This window comes from Marmota monax, unplaced genomic scaffold (genome assembly GCF_021218885.2).
Source record: "Marmota monax isolate L192 unplaced genomic scaffold, Marmota_monax_Labrador192_F-V1.1 WCK01_AAM20220418_F8-fsc00051, whole genome shotgun sequence".
Taxonomy (NCBI): domain Eukaryota; kingdom Metazoa; phylum Chordata; class Mammalia; order Rodentia; family Sciuridae; genus Marmota; species Marmota monax.
This window is the reverse complement of record NW_026695202.1, coordinates 2,593,018-2,617,688: the sequence shown is the minus strand read 5'-3', so window position 1 is coordinate 2,617,688 and position 24,671 is coordinate 2,593,018. Positions and strand designations below refer to the sequence as shown.

Below are 24,671 nucleotides of genomic sequence, written 5' to 3'. Positions count from 1 at the left end.
CGCGCCGCACCACGCACCCTCTGTACCCAATCGGTACGCGTGGTGGGGACCAGAGTCCACCAATCGGAGCTGTCCAGGTGCGGTGTCCGATGTCCGAAGCGTGGCTCCTTCCGATTGGTCTCCCGTAGCAGCTTTTGTCCAATCAAATGGCTCCGCGGGCCCTCACACGCGGGACCACCCCTTTGCCTGGGAAGACTTGGCCTCTGAGGGAAGCCGTCCAATGAACGTAGCTCGCAACGCGTCCATCCTCTAAGAGGGGTCGCGGTGGAACCACTTCCGGATCCTAGAGAGCGTTTATTCCGTGACCAGGGGGAACGGTAGCCATGGCAACGCGCTTTTTGCATTTCTCCCGTCTGGAGTCACGGAGCGAGCCCTTTCAGCCCGACGTTCGCAGCCAGCTTTGTATCTGGCAGTGCTTCTCGGAAAAGAAAAACACGTGAGGCACTGAAAATCCTCCGGAACGCTTTTGGATTGGGGTGGTGAGAAACCACAGCTCCCGGCGTGCAACATACTAGGCCTACGCTGTTTTGAATGCTGGGAATCGTAGTCTTTGGCCTCTGGGCCAACTGCGTAGTTCGGCCCTTTTACATTCTCCCGGCGTCTCTTTGCGGGAACTCTGTCCTCCGTGTTTTGGGATTTATAAATCGTTCTGACTGCAGCATACATCTGTGATTACTCCAAGGCTCCAGCGTACACAGCTTTCAGAAGGCCGCCGCGCCTTGGCCAAGGCCACCCTATGTTCTGGGGGTGGGCCCCAGTCTGGGTTCAGCCTTTGACTCGGGAACACGCGTTTCCTAATCTGTCATTTAGCGCGTTATGTAGGCAGCTGGAGCCTTCACTCCTCTGCGCACTCAGTGACCGGAATCCCCAAGACCTTGCTTTGCAGAAGTGGGTGATGGGATCCCCCTCCTCCGAGGGAAGTCTCTAGCAACTTTGATGCCTTTGACTCCCCCACAATGTGCAAAGGGGGCCAGCCACCTGCCGGTCCCAAAGCCCCTGCTGTAAGTCAGGTGGAGAGCGTGGTGGTAAAGTCCGTTCTAACACAGAAAAGGAAAGGACACACCTGCAGATATTTGAAAGCAAAACCTGCGGTGCTGCAAATGAGAACAGAATTGTCGCTTTGTAACTTCATAGAAATACCCTGTCCGCCTTCTGGAAGGCACGTAAAACACCAGGTGTCTTTCCTGTAACGGAAGTCCCTCACACCAAGCTAGTGCCTGTGGAAATATTTTCTGTCTCTTTAACGGTGTTTTTACCCACTCCCCACCGTCATCAGCGCCTCTTCTCCAAAATACACGCCCCTATTGCTTCCTCCAGCAACGCGGAACTTAGGAATTTTGTTTTCAGATAACCATCTGAATTCCTGACCACAAACTTTTAGGTGACAAACTTTTAGGTCTTTTTATAACTTTCCATATTTAGGCTTGCCAATCTTGATTTTTGTGGTTGATGGTTTTCATATTGTGGTGATGCCTTATTTACATCTGCCCAATTTACCTCCATTTGTTGTTAGTAAGCAGAGGGTAACTTGCAAAGCACGTCTCTGCTTCTGTGCTTACATTTTTGTTGTTGAGAGGATATTAGGGTGATGATTACATCAAGAAATCTGAATTAGCTTTTGTATATTTTAACCCTTTTTTGCTTGTTTTTAGAAAAAGATGAGTCCCATCACTTTTCTGCATTTGATAGCTCAACTTCTTCATCTTTTTCTTATTTATGAACAAATAAGCCATCAGTTCTGAAACTGTGAATGCCATCTTAACTGGTCACTGGTGGGTAGTTTGTGCTGCACCTGGAGGAACTGAGACTGAGAAGTGCCTTCTAAAATAGAGCCACTACTTGTGGGAAGAAGTTTTTGCAGATGATGATGAGAATTCCCGAGGTAGGCAGAGCACAAAACATTAGTCTGACTCAGCTGTGCTCTTTTAAGACAAGATCTCTGACAGATCTTGTCTTAAAGAAGTGGACAGTTTCCTGGATTCCTAGTCTTGCTGTCCCTGGCAACCCCCTTCTCTTCACCTCTTTTGACTTTTAAAGTGTCACTGATCCCTAATTCCTATTTTGGCCTATCTCCCCTAGAACTGCACTCCCAGATAGTTTGTAACCTTTCAATCTGATTCTCTTGCTTCCCAATTTTAGTTTTTCCCTTTGACACTGTATTTCCATGGATGCTGCTACTGGAAACGACTACTTTGTTGTTATGCTGCTTTTGAATGCCACTAGATAGCATCCTGCCTTGCAGTTAACTTGGGAGGAAAAACCAGATAGGCAAAGGAACGCAGTTAGGGGCAATGAATGGCTGTCCTGGTAGGCAGGTGTAGTTCAGCAGTGTAAAGTCAGGGAGAATACAGGAGACCAAGGCAGGAAAGCAGGTGGCATCAAGGAGCATTGAAGAATGGGGTGGGTTGGTTGATTGGTTTCTTCCTTTGTTCTTTCACTTACTAATTCAGCAAATGTCGAGGACCTGGTATTTGCCAGGTATTATGCTAGGGGCTGGAAATACATAGATGAGCGGTATATATATGATCTCTGTACTGAACTTCAGCTAATATTAACAATGGAGTTGCATCGTAAATGCAAATATCTTGTTTAAACTCAAGTACAAAAGAATGCCAGGCAAAGTAGTATCAGCAAACTTTTGGGGCTGATAAAAATACCCTTAATCTTGATATTGGTGGTGGTTAAGACTATTGAAGTATATACTTTATTTATTTATTTATTTATTTAAAGACAGAGAGAGAATTTTTTTTTAATATTTATTTTTTAGTTTTCGGTGGACACAACATCTTTGTTTTGTATGTGGTGCTGAGGATCGAACCCAGGCCTCATGCATGCCAGGCAAGCGCGCTTCCACTTGAGCCACATCCCCAGCCCTCGAAGTATATACTTTAAAAGGATGATTTTTTAAAATAAAAAATATGAACAAATGAGTATAACAAAAGAGAGAATCCAAAAATAAGGGTTTTAATTTAATAAGTGACAAAATGAGATTTTAGGGGACTAAAGATAGTTTACTTCATGAATGATGCTAGCCTTGACTGGTTACCCATCTTAAATATTTATTGAGATGGATATTTTCAATAAAAATATTTTTAAGTGTACAGTTCGATAGTTTCTCATTTAAAGAATACAACAGCAACTGTCATTTTAGACAACAAAAACACTTAAAAACCATTTTAGTAAGAATCATGAACCAGACAGGGATGTCCATTATTATCAGTATTGTCTCGTACTCTTTAGAAGGGTCTTATAGTAAGAAAATAAGTTGATATAAATTTTAGAAAAGTTGAAGTTCTTCATTTTGAAAGTCATTCTATCTGGTGACAGAACTGTATATCCCGGAAACTCAAGAGACTCTAGCTTTTTAAAAATGTTGAGAATGAATATGAGAAACTGGTATATTACTGACTTGAAGATAAATCTATTAAAATCAGTAGTCTTGGGGCTGGGCTTATAGCTCAGTTGGTAAAGTGCTTGCCTCGTATGCATAAGGCCTTGGGTTCAATCCCCATCACCACACACACATACACTCACACACACACACACATAAACACACAAATCAGTAGTCTTGTTCTAATTTGCAAATAACACAGAAATGGAAATTTTAAAATTTTTCATATAAGAGGCAAAACATAAAATATATAGGGATAATAAAGACTTAGTTTGAATATGAAGAAAACAATAGAATATCAAAGAATATAAAATAAAGGAACTTGGGTCAAGTTCCATAACCTATGTATTATCTATTGCTGTGTAGCAGATTATCTCGAAGCTTGCAGCTTAGAACCATACACATTAATTGTCTCACACGGTGTCTGTATATCAGGAATCTAGGAATACTTAGCTGGTACTTCTGGCTCAGTTTCTCAGGAGCTTGCAGTCAAGATGTTGGCCAAGGCATAAGTCACATCTAGAGGCTTGAGAAGGGCTGGATCCAAGACCCAGAACCCTGCAGGAGCTCTGATGACTCGTAACCAAGCTCAGAAATCACAGGTGGTCATTTTTGCAATAAGTCTACTCAGGGAGAGGGAGGGTTATGCAAGGGTGTGAATACTGGCAGTCAGAGATCACTGGGGTTGATTTGGAGGCCAGCTGCTACCACACCCTAATTGAAGAGAAAGCTGGAAAAGGTTGGACATGGCCCTGGGTTCAGCTTCCCTCAAGAGAGATGGGCTCAGAATCATAAGTTGGGAATTTCTCCAAATATAGGAAGAAGGGGAAGAGACTTTAGATACAGTCCAGTCAAAAAAAAAAAAAAAAAAAAGATCAATGTCTAACCACATTTGAATATACAAACAAATGAATACAACAAAAAAGAACCAAAAATAAGTTGTTTCAATTTAGTATGTGACAAGAGTGAGACTTCAATTCAGGGGAAAGATAGTTTATTTCATAAGTGATGCTAGCCTTGACTGGTTATCCATCTCTAATATTTAATATTTTCTTTGCAATTCTAAAATTTAAATTAACAATGATAACTTGATTCAGAAATATGTTGGCAGGATATTTCTTAATGAGAAGTTCAGCCTGGCAGTGTTAGAAGAGGAATTTAAAAAGAAAAAGTTTACAAGATACTTATTATTTAAGGCCTGCTATTACTGCTGCAAAAATTAATGTTGGAGTCAGACCCCAAGACAGGATTTAAGTAACTGCAAAATCCACACTCAGCCTCTGAAAGTGTACCTCACAACATGGAGGTGCCACAGTGATGTCACTTGCTACCATCAGGTAGATGAGAGCATAAATAGCATTGACTCCCCTAGTGCAGAAGTAGAATCCTTTGGGATGGGGTTGTGGCTCAGCAGTAGATTACTTGCCTAGCATGTATGAGACCCTGGGTTCAATCTTCAGCACTACATAAAAATAAATAAGTAAAATAAAATAAAGATATTGTGTCTGACTAAAACTAAAAAATAAATACTTTTTTTTTTTTTTTTAAAGAAGTAGGGTTGGGGATGTGGCTCAAGTGGTAGTGCACTCGCCTAGCATGGGTGGGACCCAGGTTCGATCCTCAGCACCATATAAAAATAAAAGGCATTGTGTTGTGTCCATCTACATTTTAAAAAATAAATATTAAAAAAAGATATTGTGTCCACCTAAAACTAAAAAATATATATTTTAAAAAAAAAGTAGAATCCTTTCAATTCTGTGTCAATCTTTCTTAGTATACCAAGAGAAAGTCAGTTTGGTACAAGTTTGTCTTCAATATCTCTCCAAAAGTTAATTTTCCTTTTCAATAAAAAGAGAACTAGAATTTAATCACATTGGTTTTAATGCATATGATCAATGCTATATGATAAGGATTTTCCCTTTAGTAACAAAAAATTTCTAGCGACATTTTTTTGGTTTAAATTATTATAAAAAAATATAAAAAGTCATGCCCTACTTTTTGTTTCTTCTGTCTACTCAAAAACAATTGTTTTCTTCATTTAGGTCTTTTTGCTTTTAATGTTTTTCAGTTAATCACTCTCCCTGCCCTGCAAAAATTGGAAAGACTATCAGCAGTTGTGAAGCAGGATATAGAGATAATAATTTTTTAATTTTAGATTTTAATTATGTAGTAATTGATTACAGAAGCAATTTTGCCATAATCTCACATTTTAAAATAGCTGCTATATTTGTTATTCTGAACTTTTCTTTCTTGTGTGCATTCACTTTAATAATAGGAGTAAATATTGTTTCTTCCTAGGCAGTGTCTTAAACATTGTGTATTTAGTAGCTTAACTTCTACCACTCTGATATAATGTTATCTCTATTTTACAGATAGGAGACTGAAGCACAGTGAATTTAAGAAATTTACTGTAAGGACTTGAATCCAAAGAATTGGGTCTTCTGAGCTTGGACCTTTGGCCTTTATACTGTGCTGTTTCCCATCTTTAGTAATATTATATTAACACTGTTATTGTTATGGTCCATTATTATTCCTTTCCATAAAATACTTATTTATAAGCATTTTACCTTTGCTGTGTGGTCTCAGATTTTTAAAGAACCAAGTTTACTTTGGCAGAATTTAAGTGTTCAAGTCATAAGCTTTGATGAATGTCTATCCCTGTGTTACCACCACTATAATTAAGATATGGAACATTTCCATTGGCCCAAAGGGATCACCTGTGCCTCTTCCTATTTATTTCCTCCCCAAATCTGCAACAGGTGACAAATGAGTGACTTTCTGTCACCATTCTAATTTGTTTTACTTCCTCTTTGACCTATGAGTTATCATTATGCTATGTCACTTGTCTTTGCCTTGTCCCAGAGTCTTTTTTTATGAATAATGATATAATTATAATATTTAGGGGCTCGGGATGTGGCTCAAGTGGTAGCGTGCTCGCCTGGCATGCGTGAGGCACTGGGTTCGATCCTCAGCACCACATAAAAATAAAATGAAGATATTGTGTCCGTCTAAAAACTAAAAAATAAAAATATTTTAAAAAATAATATTTATAATAGAGTCCCATCAGGCTACTTTGTTGGTGTATTTGAATAGTATATCCGTTTCTATCCCCCCTTCTTCTTCTTTTTTTTTTTTTTTGATGAGGTCTCACTGTGTTGCTGAGCCTGGCCTAGAACACCCACCTAGGATCAAGTGATCCTCCTGCCTCAGCCTCTCAAGGAGCTGGGACTACAGCTGTGCACCCCCACTGCACGTGGCTCCAGCCTTGTCCATTGATTTTATCTATCTCTTCACATTTAGAGGGTATTTCTTCTAAGCAACAGATATTAGAGTCTTTGCTTTTTTTTTTAATCTTATCTGTCTTATCTGACAATCTCTTTAAGTTGTACTTATTTATGTTTGATTTAATTAATTATTTTATTGCATTTAAGTCTGCCATCTTGTTATTTGTTTCCTGAAATTTGTCCCAGCAGTTTTTTTTTTTTTTGAAGTATTTTTAGTTATAGACGGACACCATACCTTTATTTTATTCATTTTTCTTTACATGGTGCTGAGGATCAAACCCAGTACCTCACCTACTAGGCTACACCCCAGCTCCTAGCTGAGTTTCATTGTTTTGTTTTGTTCTCTTTTTCTTCGTTTTTTGGTACTGATTATTTCCAATTTATCTCTGCTATTGGCTCATTGGTTATGTCCCTTCTTAGGGCATTTATTAGTCACCCCAGGGTTTGCAATGTACATCTTTCATTTACTGCTGCCTACCTTTCTATATTGTGCCATCTTGTGTGTAGCACAGGAACCTTAGACAAGCCCTCCTCAAGCCCGCTCTCGTGTTCTGTGCTTCTTGCCTTTTACCTCTATGTGTGTCATAAACCTCACAGTGTACTATGCCTGTTTCTTTTTTCTTCAACTGTTAGTTATTTTTGGAGTGATCAATATAAGAAAAATGTCTTTCATTTTTACCATTTCAGAACTCTTTATTATTTTGGGCAGATCCAAGTTTCTGTCGGCATCGCATCCTGCTCTATTGGGCCTCCTTTAGCATTTATCATAGCCCAGGCCTGCTAGCAGTCACTCCTGTGTGTCTGAAAAAGTCCTAGTTTCCCTTCATTTATTTTTGATAGGACTCTGGGTTGGCCATTTTTTCCTCTTTTAGTGTTGTACTTTAAATAAATTGCTCACTTATCTTAGAGCTTGTGTAGTCTTATAATAAATCCTCTGTAATTTTTTTTCTCTGTGTGATGTTGTCTAGGTGTTTTATTTATTTTCCTCTTTTTATTTATTTTTTGAGTGTTCATATTGCTCAAGTTTATCTGAGATACTTAGGTTGGTGGTTTGATGTCTCTCATTATTTTGGGGAAATTCTTAGCTGCTTTTTCTTCAAATCGGTGTGCTCACTGATTCTTTCTTCTACTGTATTTAGTCTTTAAATAAGGTTAATGAAGGAATTCTTTATCTCTGACATGTTTTTTTTCTTTCTGGTATATCCTTTTTTGTGTGTGTGGGGGGAGTAATACTGAGAATTGGAGTGCTCTAGTACTGAGCTATATCCCAGCACTTTTTATTTTTTTATTTTTTTATTTTGCGACAGGGCCTCTAAGTTTCTGAGACTGGCCTTGAACTTGGAATCCCCCTGACTCAGCCTGGTGAGCCGCTGACCTTATAGGCATGTGCCACAGTGCCTGGCTAGTATTTCCATTTTATTCTCTTTCATAGTTTCCATCTTTTTACTGAAAATTTACATCTATTTATGCATGTGTTACATCTTTTTCATAGATTTTTAAAAACCTTTTAATCATAGCTACTCAAAACTTGTCTGAAAGGGTCAACATCTGGATCATGTCTGAGTATGGTTCTGTGGATCGATATATCTATTGAATATGGATATTTTGTGTTTTTTTTTCTGTACTGGGATTGAACTAGGGCCCCATATGTGCTGGGGAAGTGCTCTACCACTGAGCAATATTCCCAGTTTTTAAAATATTATTTTGAGACAGGATTTTGCTAAGGTGCTGAGGCTAGTCTTAAACTTATGATCCTCCTGCCTCAGCTTCCCAAGTAGCTGGGGTTACGTGCATGTGCCACCCTACTTGGCACTGATGGATTTGTTTTCTTATAGCATATTTGTATGTCCATGATTTTTAAATTAAAATCTAGACATTGTATTAGAACTAGTTGAGGCTCAGTGTTACAGTTTGGATATGAGGTGTCTCTCAAAAGCTCGTGTTAATGCAGGAATATTCAGAGGTGCAGTGATTAGATTACGAGAACGTAACCAAATTGGTCCATCCTAGTTTGGATGTACTAAGTGGGTGGTAATTGTAGGCAGGTGGGGCATGGCTGGAGGAGGTGTCCCTGGGGATATGTCCTGGAGGGGCGCAGCTTCCCAGTGGTTGCTTCCCCCCACGTTCTCTGCTTCCTCCCTGCCATGAGTGGAGTAGCTTCCTTCTGCTGGGCCCTCCTGCCCTGATGTTCTGCCTTCCCTCCGGTGGAGAGCAGTGGAGTTAGTCAGTCGACTATGGACCGAATCTCCAAAATTGTGAGCCCAAAATAAACTTCCTCCTGTAAGTTGTTCTTGTCTGGTATTTTGGTCACAGCAATGCAAAGGTGACTAATACAGTAAGATAGATTATATTAATCCCTGGGTCTTGTTTTGATCAATCTGTGAGTGTGAGAGTTGAGTCAATGCTGTTAGGATTGATCCGGTTTAGCTTTCATTGTCCCGTTGAGACCTTCCATCCAGCTGAGGCCTCAGATTCCTCCAGTGCTGCAGTCAGCTCTTCGCTTCCAGCTCTCCCCAGGTTCACCTTGCCCAGTCCCCGCTCTGAGCTCCTGGTCTTCCTCCTGCTCTGGTAGACTGCTGTTTGGGGTTACTTGGTGCTGACTCCACCAGCTGGAGGGGGCGCTCACTATTGTCTTTGGCCTCTCTGGGTGAGACTGGCCAGAGTACTTTGGCGCTGGGGGGAAGGCTCTTTTCAGGGTTTCTGCCCGCCTCCCCCAGGTATCCCAACTCTGTGTGTGTTCTCCTGCCGCTCTGGGAGGCGTGTTAAATCTCTTGGCATCAGCACCGTGTTCTGAGCTCAAGATGGTTTCCTGCTTCTCCCCAAGGGTTAGAGGACTTTTCCCTCTCTCTTTCCCCAGTTGCAGTTGGCAGTGGTTCCAGAAACTGTGCTCTTCTCCCATTGGCTTATGCTTTGTGTAAGGAGAGGTCTGGGGATGTGAGCAGGGTTCTTGCTGTTCCACAGCACCTGCCAATCACTTCCTATGGGCCTGGTGCTCCGTCTGGTCTCCTATCTTGTCCTTAGTTTTTTTTTCTCTCATGGGACAGAGCCTGTGAGCTTCCCTACATATGGACTCCTGCTATGCCACACCCTTGGACTAGCCCACTCTTGGCCTTTAATTCCTTAGAAATTAAAATTTTTTTTTGTTGATGTTTTCTTACTTGATTTTACGGTAGCTTTTCTCCTATGCTCCACCACCAGTTTGTGTCCCAACTGTCCTTGAAGGGACCTGTCCCTCTTTTGATTCCAAGTTACTTGTTTACCTTAGGACCTCAGGTCTCTGATCAGCTCCAGAAAATTTTTAATTTTATAGTTGTTCTCATTATTAGGGTGGTTGGAGCAATCTTTTGGATTTCTGCATCCCAAGGAAGAAAGGAAACACCCCAGAGGCTTTTGGTATACTTTATTATTTCCCCAGTTAGGATGAAGATCTCTGAGACCTGCAGATCTGGGGTGTGGCTGTGGGCCCCCAGGAGGGAAGCACGGAAGTTTGTCTTGCTTTCCTGCGGGAATCTACCAAGGCCTTCTCAACAGAATCTCCCAGAGTCTATAAATATCTAGAATTTTCAGGGTTTAAGCCTTTTATTGCATGGGAGGAGCAAGGTGAAGCCTGGCACTTTATGCACTGCTGAGGCCAAGGGCCTGTTAAGAGTTTTCCATTATCAGCCTGGATCCATAGAAGTCCCTAGATAGCATGGCTTTGTTTTGTCTTGCTGTTTTATAGATTTTTTAAAATCACTGCTTTTTGGGACTGGGGTTGTGGCTCAGTGGTAGAGCGCTTGCCTCACATGTGCGAGTCACTGGGTTCAATTCTCAGCACTGCATATAAAAACATGAATAAAATAAAGGTCCATCAACACTAAAAAATTTTTAAAAATCACTGCTTTTTATAGGCCTTCAATTGTGGTGTTCTTTTGCATGATTTTACATTTATTCTGCTTAGAATTGAGCTTTGTAGAATCCATGGGTGCACAGTTTTCATAATGTTCGGCACTTTTTTTAGCAGTTGTTTCTTCAAGTATTGTTTTTCTGTCCTTTCCTCTTTCTCCCCTCCTTCTGGGTCTCCAAGTTGAGAACCACTTGATATTGCCCCTCATTATTGAGGCTTTACTTGGTTTCTTTTGGTATTTTTGTTTGGTATGTGAAATGTACTTCAGTTTACATATTTTTTGTTCTTACGTTTTCAAGTTCACTGATTTTTTTCTTCTGATAATTTTTTTTTCTTGGTAATGAGAATGTAACCCAGGGTGCTTTTCACTGAACTGCATCCCCAGCCCTTTTTTAGTTTTAATTTTATTATTATTTTTTTTAAATTTGAGAGGAGGTCTCAATAAGCTGTTTAGGGACTCACTAAATTCCTGAGGCTAGCTTTGAACTTATGATCTTCCTGCCTTGGCCTCCCAAATAGCTAGGATTACTGGTGTGTACCACCATGGCAGAAGGTGACTTTTTGCAAGGGCCAATAACCTATCTCCAGTTTCCTACATGATAGTGAGAGGTCTATTAAAAAAAACCCATGATGTTTATTCTGTCATCTTTTAGAGCTTTTTTGGTAAAATGGTGTAAGATTGTGTTTTAAAATTATTTTTTTTTTCTGAATTGTCACCTATTTATTATAATATTACTCATAGGATAGGGTTTTCTGCCCCATTTCCAAAAAATGAGTTTATGGATTTTCATGACAGAGTCTTATCTCTGTCATATGATGGCATTATCATGTTCATGTTCTGGAGTCAGACTGAGCTGGGTTAAGATCCTGGCTCTCCATTTCTACCTGAATGACTTTGGACCTGTTGCTTATCCTGCTTGAACTTTTTGTTTCTTCATCTATAAAGTAGGAATGCTGTTATTTTCTGTCATAGGATTGTTGAGACAATTCAATGCAAAAGGGTTAATGCTTTTTTTTGATACCTGGGATTGAACGCAGGGGCACTCAACCACATCCCCACCCCTATTTTGTATTTTATTTAGAGACAGAGTTTCACTGAGTTGCTTAGTGCCTCCCTGTTGCTGAGGCTGGCTTTGAACTTGTGATCCTCTTGTATCAGCCTCCCAAGCCCCTAGGATTACAGGCATATGCCACTGTGCCTGGCTAGGGTTAATACTTTTTTTGTTTTTTTTTAAGTCGTAGATGGACACAATACCTTTTTTTTTTTCCTTTTCTTTTAATTTTTATGTGGTGCCGGGGATCAAACCCAGTGCCTCACACATGCTAGGCAAACCCTCTAGCACTGAGCCACGACCCCAGCCCTAGGGTTAACATTTTTAAAAACAGTACTGTGCTTTTTAAAAAATTGCCAAATGCTTATAACATCATGTGTTCTTGCACAAGTAAAAGCAACAAACATAACCAGAAAAGCAACATTTGGTATGGAAATGAGTTGTACCAAGGAAAAGCTTATAAAACCAGGTAGTTTTCTTTATCTTGTTTTTTTTTTTTTAAACATCTCGCAAGCATAATGATGTTGTTAGAGGCTGTGTGTTTTTCCATTAACTCAGTGGAATTAAATTCTAGCTCATGTAGGTGAATGGAATGTTGTGTGAGCCTGTAAAATTTAAGATTAAAAAAAAAAAAAATCACGGGTTCCTGGAGTCAGACTTCCTCTCAGCTGCCAGCCACATTCTTGGTCTTGATACTTTTGATTTGTTTTTCCTGTGCTGACTTCAACTTTATACCTGTTTTCGTTCTTGCTTCTGGTCACAGTCATGAATCTTCCTTGGTTTATTCTGCTCCTAAACACATTAGGCTCCTTTTCTGGACTTCTCTTCCTTTAACATATGGGGCAAAAGTAGCAGTTAGGTGAAGAACCCCTGGGGAGGTGAATGGGAGACTGGGGGGAGGGAGGCCTGTGTCAGCACCCTCTCATCTTGTTGTGCTCAGTTCTTTAGTAAGAGCTTACGGGGAAGTGGGGAGATAGGAGCTACTTGGAACTCTAAAATGAATGTTTTTTCTTTTTCAGTCCTAACAATCAAGATTTTTTTTCCTGACCTTCAAATGGTAGGCATCTCTCATCCTCAAATGATGATCCTCACGAACTACCTTGGGGAAAGATTGCCATCTTTTTCTAGCAAACATCATTAGGAGAAAGATCTAAGAGCAGTGAGGGCTGGAGGCCGCCCCAGGATGCAAACTGTCCTGATTTGAATGTGATATCCTCCCCGAGCAAAGGAAAATGAACCAGAAGGCAAATGAGAATGTAGAAAGAGATGCCCAATTCAATGTAAAGCCCCAGACGCCCATTCGGCCTTACATCTGCTCCACTCTGAATGATTTTCAAGAAGAGAGGAACTTTTTGGCAACCAACATCTTCCCTCAGCTTAATGAACTCTGCAATTCCCGGGGTACATACTTCAAACCTGTGGACCTGAGGTGGTCGGTCTTGAAGGCCCAGAAGTCCTTGCCGGCCAACTTGTATAGACAGGGTTGCTGTCTCCTCTCCCAGCAGCTGAAGCTCTGTCTTGACTATGTGAACAGCTGCTTTCCCTTCTTCATCTGCATGTTGGGTCAGACCTATGGGGACTTCCTTCCTGACCACTCACCTTTCATGTTCTCCAAAGCAAAAGACCTATCAAATTTATCCAAACCAGAACAGAATCTTTATGTTGCTGCAAAAAATGGTTATCCTTGGGTCCTAGAGACTCCCAACTGCAGCCTGATGGAGTTTGAGATCACCCAGGCAGCATTTTGGAACCAGTCACAATTTCAATATTTTTATTTCAGGACTAGGACCACGCTGCTGAAGATATTAAGTGGGGAAGAGGAGGAGAGTCTGTCCTCAGGTGCTCTGGTGAATGAAGAGGAAAAATTGAAGATTGGAAGACTTAAGGCCAAGATCATTAGTAAAGGGCTTCCCATCAGATTTTATAAAGATCTCCAAGAGTTGGGGGAACTGGTTTTCAAGGACTGGTTGTTTGTGATAGAAAAACTTAACCCAGTCACTTTAATGATCAAAAATATAGGTGAGTGAATGTGATTAACACAGGTTAATGTTTTGTATGTCTTCCTAGGAAAAAATTTTTTAAATGATTGAAAACATTCCTTAAGCATTTAATATTATCCATTTTATGCAATATATATTTTTTCATTTTAAAAAAAATATTTTTTAGTTATATATGAGTACAATATCTTTATTTTGTTTATTTATTTTTGCGTGGTGCTGAAGATCCAACCCAGTGTCTCACACGTGCGAGGCAAGTGTTCTGTGACTGAGCTATAACCCCAGCCCTATTTTTTAATTTTGAAGATTTTTGAAACTGAAAATGGGAGCTAATGATGGGTCATGGAAGAATAGTTAGGAAGTTAAAGAGCTCAGAGAAGACCCAGAATATCTGGCAGTTAATGTGTAGATCTAGAGCAGAAGTTCTTGACTATTGCCAATTTTGTCCCCTCCCTGCCAGACATTTGATCTTATCTGGAGACATTTTTGGTGGTCCTAATTGGGGGAGAGATACTGGCCTCTAGTAGGTAGAGGCGAGGGGTGCTAACCATTCTCCAGTGAACAGGACAGCCCTCCAGAATAAACATGTATCCAGCCTAAAATGTCAACAATGTGAACGTGGAGAAACCCTGAGTCAAAGGAAAGAGAGCTTTCATTAGTTGGTGGTTTGTGTATATAATCACATTTCATCCTTAAAGTTTACCTCTGCAAGGCAGGAATAATAATTCTGGTTTTGCAGATGAGCAAATGAAACCTGCTATATATAGTGGTCAAATGACTTGCCCATATCACATAAATGACCAATCCAAGATTTGAACCCACATCTCTCTGATTCTAAGATCCATGCCTGTTCTTCTTTATCTATACTCTTCAGCGTGTAATCCATGAACTGTCAACCCTGGGAGATTGATAGAAATGCAGAATCTCAGGTACCATTTTAGGTCTACTGAATTAAAATTTGCATTTTAACATGATGATCAGGAGATTGTATGGGTGCTGAAGTTTGATGAAGCACTACCTCATATTAGATTGCTTCTAAATGAAATGATTAACTTTATTTTTATTTTTTTTTAAACAATGCCTTTATTTTTATGTGGTGCTGAGGATCGAACCCGGGTCCCGCCTGTGCTAGGCGAGCGCTCTACCACTGAGCCACAATCCCAGCCCTTGATTAACTTTATTTTTGAAAATGGTGTCTTGAGGACGTGTGCCAAGATAGAACAGGAAGAGCAATGTCAAGGTATAGCAGAGAATCTGCATCTAGAGAAACCTCAGGAGGGATATGAGGCATCCTTAAAATAACACTAAAAATAGGATTTTTATATGCATGTGTATTTTGGGGGGAGGCGAGAAGATGACCTGTGTCTTTGATCAGATTCTCAAAATCTCAAAAGATTCCATGACCCCAAAAGGTTATGAATTACTGATGTAAGGGCCTAATTAATGTAGGGAGATAAAGTGGTGGTAGATGGTACATCCTCAAATGTTTTGGGGGATCAGGCAGGCAACAGTCCTTATCATATGAGCAGATGGATAGGAGGTAAGTCACAGAATATTGGCCCACATAGGTCATTCAAATTCAGTGCTGGGGGTGGTGTTGAAATCTCACCCTTGGGTTGGGACTGTAGCTCAGCGGCAAAGTGCTCACCTAGTATGTGCGAGGCCCTGGGTTCGATCCTCAGCACCACATAAAGATAAATAAATAAGTAAAGATATTGTGTGCAACTACAACTAAAAAATAAATATTAAAAAAAAAAGAAAGAAATCTCACCCTTGGTAACCAGGTGAATCTGCCTATAAGCCAAATCATTCTGGACCCTGGGGGAAAAACACTGTTATCAGTCACAAAGCTTTTGGTTGCAAGAGACTCCAACTGGCATCAACAAAAAGGGACCTTATAACTAATATAATTGCAAAGCCCAGGATTCAGTCTGGTTCTGCTCAGGCTTCAACTAGTGGCTCAGATGATGTCACTAGGCTCTGATCTTTTGGTTTCTCATCCTGGCTCTGTTGTTCTGATGTTGGCTCAATTCCTTGGCTTCTCCCTCATAGAAGGAAGTTGACTGTAGCACTCCAGGTTCAAGTTCAGCAGAATTGGCTCAGTTCCTAGCACTGAGCCATTCTTGGTCTAACCTGGGCCATGTGCTTGTATTTAACCTCAATCATGGGTGCCAAGAAAATGTGATAGTCTGATAATTAATCCTTGATCATAGACTGCCTCTGGAATGCACATGGAGTCATGAACTTAATAACATGAATTGAGATTTGGGATGGTGGATCTAGTGCTGTTACTGAAACTAGTGTAGAGTCAGTGATGTTGGGCAGCCTAAAGATATCTTAAATATTTACTATAGGCATGAAGTTTTTAGAATCTGACTCCAGGCATGTCTTAGAATCCTGGATTTTTCAGTTCCAAGCTGTGTGAGTTTGAGAAAATTACTTAATACTGGTAAGCCTTAGTTTCTTTTATAAAATAGATGGACAAGAATCTGCTTACGAGTAATGACACATGTGAAGCACCTAAAAACAGTGCCTGGCTCATTAGTCACAGAATAAATAGCCAATAAGAGTGAATAATCAAATGGGTTCCAGAACAACATGGACATCTGGCTGAAGTCTGTAATGGTAATAGTATTTTACTCATCGTAATCTGGATCACATCCATTGATTAATATTCACTAATTCATACAAGAATCAAGCCTTTCTGTGTACTTGGGTTAAGTTCATCTTATTTCTCCATAGTATTCTTTTTTTTTGTACCAGGGATTGAACTTGGGCACTCGACCACTGAGTCACATCCCTAGCCCCTCTTTTGTATTTTATTTAGAGACAGCGTCTCACTGGGTTGCTTAGTGCCTCTCTTTTGCTGAGGATGGCTTTGAACTCACAATCCTCTTTAATTTTTGATCTTATTGAAAAGTTAGCTTGTTTTATATTTTATTCTTGAAGGGTTGTATGTGGGCTAAATATCTAAATTAGAAGGTACACAATGGGTGGATTATGAAAAAATTCTCTGAAAGGAAGTGCTAAATTCTCTTTTGGATCTATGATACCCTTTAAATTATTTAGGTAACCTCCAAAATCTCACAGTCTACAGCTAGGATAGCAATAAACCATTTGTACAGTTAGTAGTTATAAGACAATGTAGAGCTATTGCTATCAGTTTATACTCTTGATTCTTAGAGATACTTGATCTTCCAGATACCTCACTTTAGTGGGTGAGGTTCAAGTTCAGCTCAATCATCCCAAATTCTGTTAAAAATTTTGAAACATGAAGCTGACCTATGGTCTTCAGGTCTGTCCTGGCACTAACCTGAACCACAGGGCAGACAAGTTAATAAGGAGTCAAAAGGTGGGTGGGTATCTTAGAAACCTACCAGACTATTTTATGTTTTTTTCCCCCTATATGTACATTGATAATAGCCTTCACCCTCCAGAGACAGAAGGGCATTTTAGCAACCCAGAACCCCCCTGACTTGAATTAGGCAGTGGTTTTAGATTTACAGTAAATAGGAACTCAAGGGACCCAGACATCATCCAATCGTCTGACTCTACGTCTTATTAGAGTTTAAGGGACCTACCTGCCCAATGGCAGAGCTGCAGCTGTACCCATGGGTGTCATCTGTTTTAGGGCATCTTGCCCTAGAAATATACTGCACTCCTCTAAGCTTTGCCATGTGTAGACACACAGACATACCCCTGTTGTTTTCTTTCATTAACATTCAGAATGGGCTGTGAAATATGGCACCACCATGGAAAGAAAGTGATCTAGATACAGAGAGCACATTCCTTATTGAGCATTTATAGAAAGCATGTGCAATTGAAAATGTAAAACTATAATTCTAAGATCTTAAAACTTATTTCTTTGATTATAAAGACTACAGGCACAGCTTAGAATGTTTCTATCATGAAGAGTTTATTGAGAAGTGCAAGCAAGCGTTTGTTTCTTCCAAGGAGTCAAACAGGATCTTTGAAATCTTGGAACAATTTGTCTTAAAGGATGAGGGACTTGACTTAAAAAATGCAGCAGCAGATTCTAATTTAGTCTCTGTTCTCAGGTAAGATGTCAAGAAATCCAAATCCTTCTTTATGGGGTTCAAACAAAACAGCCTGGCTTTGGTAAATGTGATTCCTCCAAATTTAGAGTGTCCACTCCCACTTCCCCCATTCTGTGGACATCCCATCCTATAAGAGAGACCCCAGAAAGGCTAACCCTGGGTTAGATTTCCTTATCAGGTACCCCCTGCTTTTGCAAAGCTTTTCTGGTTTTTCACATACTTTCTTCCAGTGTCCTTAAGAAGATGATAAACTGCTGGAAGGCAGAGCACCTACCTTCTTTTCTCTCTCATACATCAAAATTGATCTAAGTAATTCTAAGAACAATGAAATGGCTTTAAGGAGAAGAAACTAAAATGGAGAATATGTATATTGCATTTGTATAGTAGTATGTAATTTAGGGCTTCCATGTGTATCATTATTACATTTACATTCAGATATTCACCAGAACTTATCAAAATGATATGGGACATATCATTATTTATGTTTATGTGTAAGGAATCAAGTTATCGTTCCCCATGTATGCACTCCTTCATTGGTTTATCCAGTGTCTTCTATAATCAGACCTGCATGTCTCTTTCCACTCTGGGTGGTGACACACCTTTACCACCCATAGGCATTGTGAAGCTAAGGCAATGTAAGAAAACTGGCATTGTCTATGAGTCCCTCAGGGTCTATTCCTAGAAAGCAGGGAGGTTCCTAGGATAGTCTTCTTTTTTCATCCTCATCCTCCAGCTCTTAGCACAGGTCTCATTTTATCTGTACACTTTTTATGGTTTGAAATAAGCCCACAGTAGCTGGGATGGTGAGGGGCTCTCTGCCATCATCCTCCCAGGCTCAGCTGCACACCACTGAAGTCCATTCAGAGCTACCAACATTTTTGTGCTTCTGGGAACTCATGCCAAGAGGAAGTGACTTATTACGCCAAAAGGAAGTTTTTTGTTTATTATTTATTTGACTTTATTGTTTTTATTTATTTATTGTTTTTTATTTGACTTAATATTACATCATAATATTCAATCACTATTTTAAAAAAAATTATTTTTTTTAGTTGTATTTGGATACAATACCTTTATTTATTTTTATGTGGTGCTGAGGATAGAACCCAGGGCCTCACCCATGCTAGTTAAGCGCTGCACCACTGAGCCACACTATTTTTTTTTAAAATCTTTCTTTAGTTATACATGGACATAATACCTTTATTTTATTTATTTATTTTTATGTGGTGCTGAGGATCAAACCCAGTGCCGCACATGTGCAAGGCAAGCGCTCTGCCACTGAGCTACAACCCCAGTCCTCAATCAGTATTTTTAAGACTGCAGGAAAAGCACACTGGTTATGTGTGTGTGTGCATGTGTTTTTTAATGTTTAGATTTTAGTTGGACACAATATTATTTATTTATTTATTTTTATGTGGTGCTGAGGATGGAACCCAGGGCCTTGCACGTGCTAGGTGAGCGCTCTGCCACTGAGCCACAACCCCAGCCCCATTATGTGTTGTAAATGTGAAGCTTGAAGAGACAAACCTGTAGAAACAGTTGGCTAAGTGACTGCCAGGGGATGAGGGTAGTGAAGGAAATGGATGATGATCCTTTATTTATTTATTTATTTATTTATTTTTATTTTTATTTTTTAATTTATTTATTTTTAGTTCTCGGCGGACACAACATCTTTGTGGGTATGTGGTGCTGAGTATCGAACCCGGGCCGCACGCATGCCAGGCGAGCGCGCTACCGCTTGAGCCACATCCCCAGCCCTAGGATGATGATCCTTAATGGGTGTAGAGGTTCTGGAATTAAAGAGTGACATATTTGTGAATATAATAAAATCACTGAAATGTTCACTTTAAAACAAGGAATTTTTTGGTTTGTGGATTATTTATCACTTAGTTTATAATTTTAAGCATTTTAGTGTGGATGAGAAATCTAGTAAATTTTATTGCAAATGAACAACTTAAATTGTTGGGCCCAACAAGATACAACAATTAAATAAGTCCTTTTAGATGAGTTATGTGAAAACATGCAGAGCTTTTGCTTGCTTTGCTATTCAGGAACAATGTTCCGTTCTGTGTGTTCCTGAATAGTGTGTAAGGGTCAATAGAAGAGGAGTGTGGTTTTATTCACTTGTCAAAGCAGTGTCTTCATTGACAACCAGATAGACCAACAGGGTTCTCATTTTGAAAAGGAGCCACAGATTGTTTTGCAGTGTTTTCATTTTTCTTGAGAAGTAGTGATTAAGACCCTATCCGTAGGTATGCCGATGCATCAGATTTGCATTTCTTGTTAATTTATTTTTACCTGCTCTGTGCCAAGTATTGTTTTAAATACAGGGAACAAAAGCAACAGAAATCTTTGCCCCCATCGAGGTCTGCATTGTGGACCCAGGCAATGAACATAACAGATATGCAAAACATGTAGCTGAACTACATCTCCAGCTCTAATTATGGAAGTTTAAGAGAGCTTTTAATATGATTTTCCTGAGCTTTTGATACTGCAATAAGAACAGAGCTTTAGATGCCTTCAAGTGCCTTCAAGGAAATGTTGAAGAGAAATGGGCCACCTGGTTGGCTGAGGGAAGCCCTCAGTGACAAGGCGATTTGGGATAACTACTAGAAAGAGGTGAGGAAGCAGGCCCTGTGGATATGGATTGGAAGGATCTTCCAGATAGAGGAAGAGGCCCCGAGGCTGGAGCAAATAGCAAGGAGGCCAGCAGCCACAGGAAGTCAAAGTTGCAGAGAGAGTGGCAGTGGAAGAGGCTGGAGAGATACTGGATGGGTCTTTCTGGCCGCACTGTTCATTGGACGGACTTGGACTTTTGCTGCTTTCAAGCAGAGCAATCACCCACCTATGTGAAATGTTTTGTCTGGCTTGCTCTAGCTGATTGGTTGAGGTTAGACTGAGCAGAGGGCAAAGGTAGGACACACAATCAAATCCCACTACTCAAATTTGCTGGCAAAACAATTTAAGCAATAAAACATTCATTCCTAATTTATATTAATGGAGATGGACTTCTTAAGAAATAACTATTTAATGACCTGGCTTTAGGGTTTCTATGTTAGTGAGTCTTCGAACTGATCCTCTTGCTTTGCTGAATCTGAATTCAGCTTTATGGCATTTAATTCATTGACTTGTTCAACAATATATGGTCATGTCCTGCGCTAGTCACTAAATATCCAATAGTGAATCAAATAATCCTGGGAACAGTCCTCTTCATGGTACTCCTGTTAGCACAAAAGAACCAAGCTGGATTCAAACTTCATGGATTATTTCAACCTTCAGGAATGGAGTTTCCTGCAGGAATGGGGTGATGAAAATTTGGTGGCTCATTTTCCACTTGAGCCACCAAACAAAGGAGGGAACTGGGTTTATGTAGGTTATATTGAGAGGTGACTTAATGAGTGTGTCAGCTTGGACACTCAGGAATTTGAGGTCTATTTTACTGGGCCAAATGGGAGGGAGTCTGGGGTCAGCACTCGGTCTCTGGGATTCATCTTACTGGACTGGATGGAGGGCCTGGGGTCAGTGGTTGGTATCTATAAAGGATTTATTTAGGGAAGGATTAATGCTTTGGCCTCTTCCAGAGACTGCCTTTTTAGGTTTGATGGGCACCTCTTCCCCAGGGTTTGTTTTATCATCAGGAAAGAATATACTGGGAAAGGGTCAATGCTGTCAATGTCTGGCTTTCTATCTCACTCCCCTTTTCTCAGGCCTCACTATTTTGGGAGTTTGTCATTTTCCATATCTAATAACTCCCATCAATGAAAAAAAAATCACTAGACACATACTTACTGAATCATAATTGTAAGGAACAACACTAGAATCTCTATGTTGTGATAGTCATGGACCTGAGAATCTTCTGCATATCCAGAAGGTTTTCACTAGAAAATAAAGCAACAAAACAAGTTTTATTATGCTTCTGTCAGTTCAAAGATAAAATATTTGTATAGTACAACTAGCTAACATCCCCTGGTGGAGAAGCAGGCTACTTCTCAGAGCATCACTAACGATGATGATAATTGAGTTGAATTTCTAATTTCGTGATCATTGGGATTTATGGGAATTCTTGGTGTATGAGTGCTTCAGTTTTTTATTCTCTTCTGATATAGTGATGTACCAAGGACTAGCCTGGTGATAGGGGAATGAGCAGGCAGGCATGAGGGCAATAGACTGGGGCTGTAGCCTTGGGGTCCTTGACGTAACCTTGAGTTCATACTGGACAACCGTAGGATATGTGTGGCTACAAAGGCCTTCCGAAGTTACTGTCTCTCTACTGTTAGCCGAAAGGGCATGCCAGATCAGGAACCACGGAACAAGAATGAGGTACCAAAAGAGTGTTTATTGGGGGCGCTCCTGAGCAAGGCTCACCGGTCCACAAAAGGGTGAGGGCCGGGGAAGTTGTTGGTGGGAAAGGCAAGAGCAGTGCTAATAAGGGAAGCTGGAGGTGGGAAGGCCCAGGCCATCTAAATCGCAGCTACCCACAGCAGGTTGGCCGAGCTGGGTTCAGGGGCATCATGTCTGTTGCTGGTTGGTCAGAGCTGATGTGAGTTGATAGGGCGATTGCTTCAGCTGCGGGAACCGGTGGTGGTTGGGGTCTGTTGCCATGTCAGCTTCTGAATGGCCATTTCGCATCTCCTCAGCCAGGTGGAAAGTCCCTAGCCACAGCTGCCATGAAAGGGGAGGGGGAAGGGAAGGCTGCCCACCCAACATCTACTCCTCTAATTTTATATAGGTCAAAGCCAAAGCCCAGAGGATGAAAGACTTCTTTGAAACCAGCTGAGGCTAACATTCTTATCTCTTGGAGTCAAATGTCTACAGAAGATGTCTTCCCTCCTCTATTCCTTGGTGAATGTTCTTGACTACATTTTATCTCTTTATTTTTCAGAATAAATTCTCTTCCAGCTTTCAAGTCTATTTTGCTCTTGTCTGGAGAACGTGGTTGCGGGAAGTCCACCCTGATTGCCAACTTCGTGAATTATTTCAAAAACAAGTATCCGAGCATATCGATCATCCCTCATTTTGTGGGAAGCACCTGTGAAAGCAGTGACATCATGTCCGTGATCCACTACTTCATCACAGAGCTACAGCACACGAACCACAGTAATAGAATCAGACTCCCAATGTTCATTCAGAAAATGCCTCTTCTGCTCATGCGCCTGGTGCTCCCTTGTTCTGCTGTAAACCCCACATTGTCCCACCCATGTATCTGCCCGCCTCTTCCCTCTTAGCCTCCTTATCTCTCGCTCTCTGCTCCCTCTCACTCCCTTCCCTCCCTAAATGTTTATTGAGTACCTCTGTGTGCCAGGCACTACCATGAAGAAAGCAGGCTAGAGCCCTTACCCCATGGAGTTCTCAGGTTACCAGGGAGGGATTAGGACAAAGAATTAACTAAGTAACTAAATAAAAATGTAGAAGTTAGAAGTATTTAGTCAGAAAAAGCAAAAAAAAATAAAAAAATAGGCAGGCAGCCTCTGTGTGTGTGTGTGTGTGTGTGTGTGTGTGTGTAGTGTCTCAGAGAATAGGATAAAAGAACATTTACATAAACACTAGAAGAGAGAGGAGGGAGTGGTGGGTACTCTTCCTGGAGTAGCTTTGCACAGGAGACAAGTGCCAGGCTCCTAGGTGGACATGCCTGACAACCACTGTTCCTCCTGCTCAATTTCAGTAACCGTGTGCTGAGCATCTTTATTTATTCATTCATTCATTACAGAGTATTTACTGGTTTTCTGTTCTGTACAAGACGTTTTTTTGGGTTCTGGGAATATAGGAGTAAATCAGGTGAACAAGGTCATGGCTCCCAGGGATATAATGTTCCAGTTGGGAAAGGCAGATATCAAGTAAATGAGTAACATATCAAATATGATTAATGGGGCTGGGGATGTGGCTCAAGCGGTAGCGTGCTCGCCTGGCATGCGTGCGGCCCGGGTTCGATCCTCAGCACCACATACAAACAAAGATGTTGTGTCCGCCGAAAACTAAAATAAATAAATAAATATTAAAAAAAATATATATGATTAATGCCATGCCGAATGATGTGATGAGGGGACAGGGTGGCTCCTGAGTGGGAAGTTGGGCTGTGTCTCTGTGGTGGGGTAGCTCCAACTGCTGTATCAGCTGAGTCCCATTGCAGCGGCTTCTCAAATGGAAGGTTATTTCTTATTCATGTAACAGTCTAGTTTGTGGCTCCTGGTTAGATAACAAGTAGCTTTCTTCTATGTGGTGATTTGAGGACACAGTTTTCTTTCCATCTAGAAGCTGTGTCACTCCCAGAGCCTCAGAGTCCTTTGCTTTCTGCTAAAGGGAAAGGGGAACGTGTAGGATAGGAGACCTGTTCCCTCAAGTGTCAACCTGGAAGAAATATGTACCAGCTCCACCTCGGGTCTCCTGGCAACAGTTTGGCCAGTGAGGAATCAAGCAGGTAGAGAAAGCAGATCCCTCCCTACAAAAGGGGCAGCATGAAGCTTGAGGGACAGGAAGCCATCTCCTCTGCCACACTCTCTGGGGACAGCTCATTGACAAGAAGGAGCCAGCCAGGTGGAGACCAGGAGAAAGAACATTCCAGGTGGAGTGAAAAGCTAAGCTAATACTACAGTGTCTAAGCCGGAAACACAGTTTGCTGATTTAGAGAGGGAAAGTGGCTAGTGTGGCCAGAAAGCCATGTCCGCAAGGTGCCTCTGTCAGGTGAAGCAGGGGATAGGGTCGGCCACTGCACCTTGGGGTTTGTAGGCCAGAATGTTAGATGCGGATTCTGTTCAGTAAAATGAGAGGCCACTGGGGGAATTTAAGTGGGGGAATGACATGATTTCATTGTGTGGAAGATGGACGCAGGGAGCAGGCGTGGAGGCGGGAGGCTATGGAGCGGTTGCAAGAGCGTGCTGGCTGGGCCAGGACAGTGGAGGTGGAGGGGTGGGCTCCCGTGCTGAGGAGTGGGCTGGAGGACTGAAGGAAAGAGGAACTGCAAGTAACTCCCAGCTCTCGGCCTTAGGAGACTAGACGGATGGCAGAGCTG

The 24,671-nt window shown here is 41.0% G+C and overlaps 1 protein-coding gene across 1 annotated transcript in view; it reads left to right on the top strand.

Annotated features, from left to right (window-relative positions):
* Positions 1-575: 575 nt before the first annotated feature.
* LOC124082973 (putative tetratricopeptide repeat protein 41) overlaps positions 576-24,671 on the top strand; it is an 83,740-nt gene continuing 59,644 nt past the window's right edge. The window contains 4 exon segments of the mRNA XM_058574289.1: positions 576-1,882; positions 12,633-13,632; positions 17,488-17,668; positions 22,548-22,762. Coding sequence (XP_058430272.1) covers positions 12,846-13,632; positions 17,488-17,668; positions 22,548-22,762 — 1,183 coding nt within the window. The 5' untranslated portion in view covers positions 576-1,882; positions 12,633-12,845.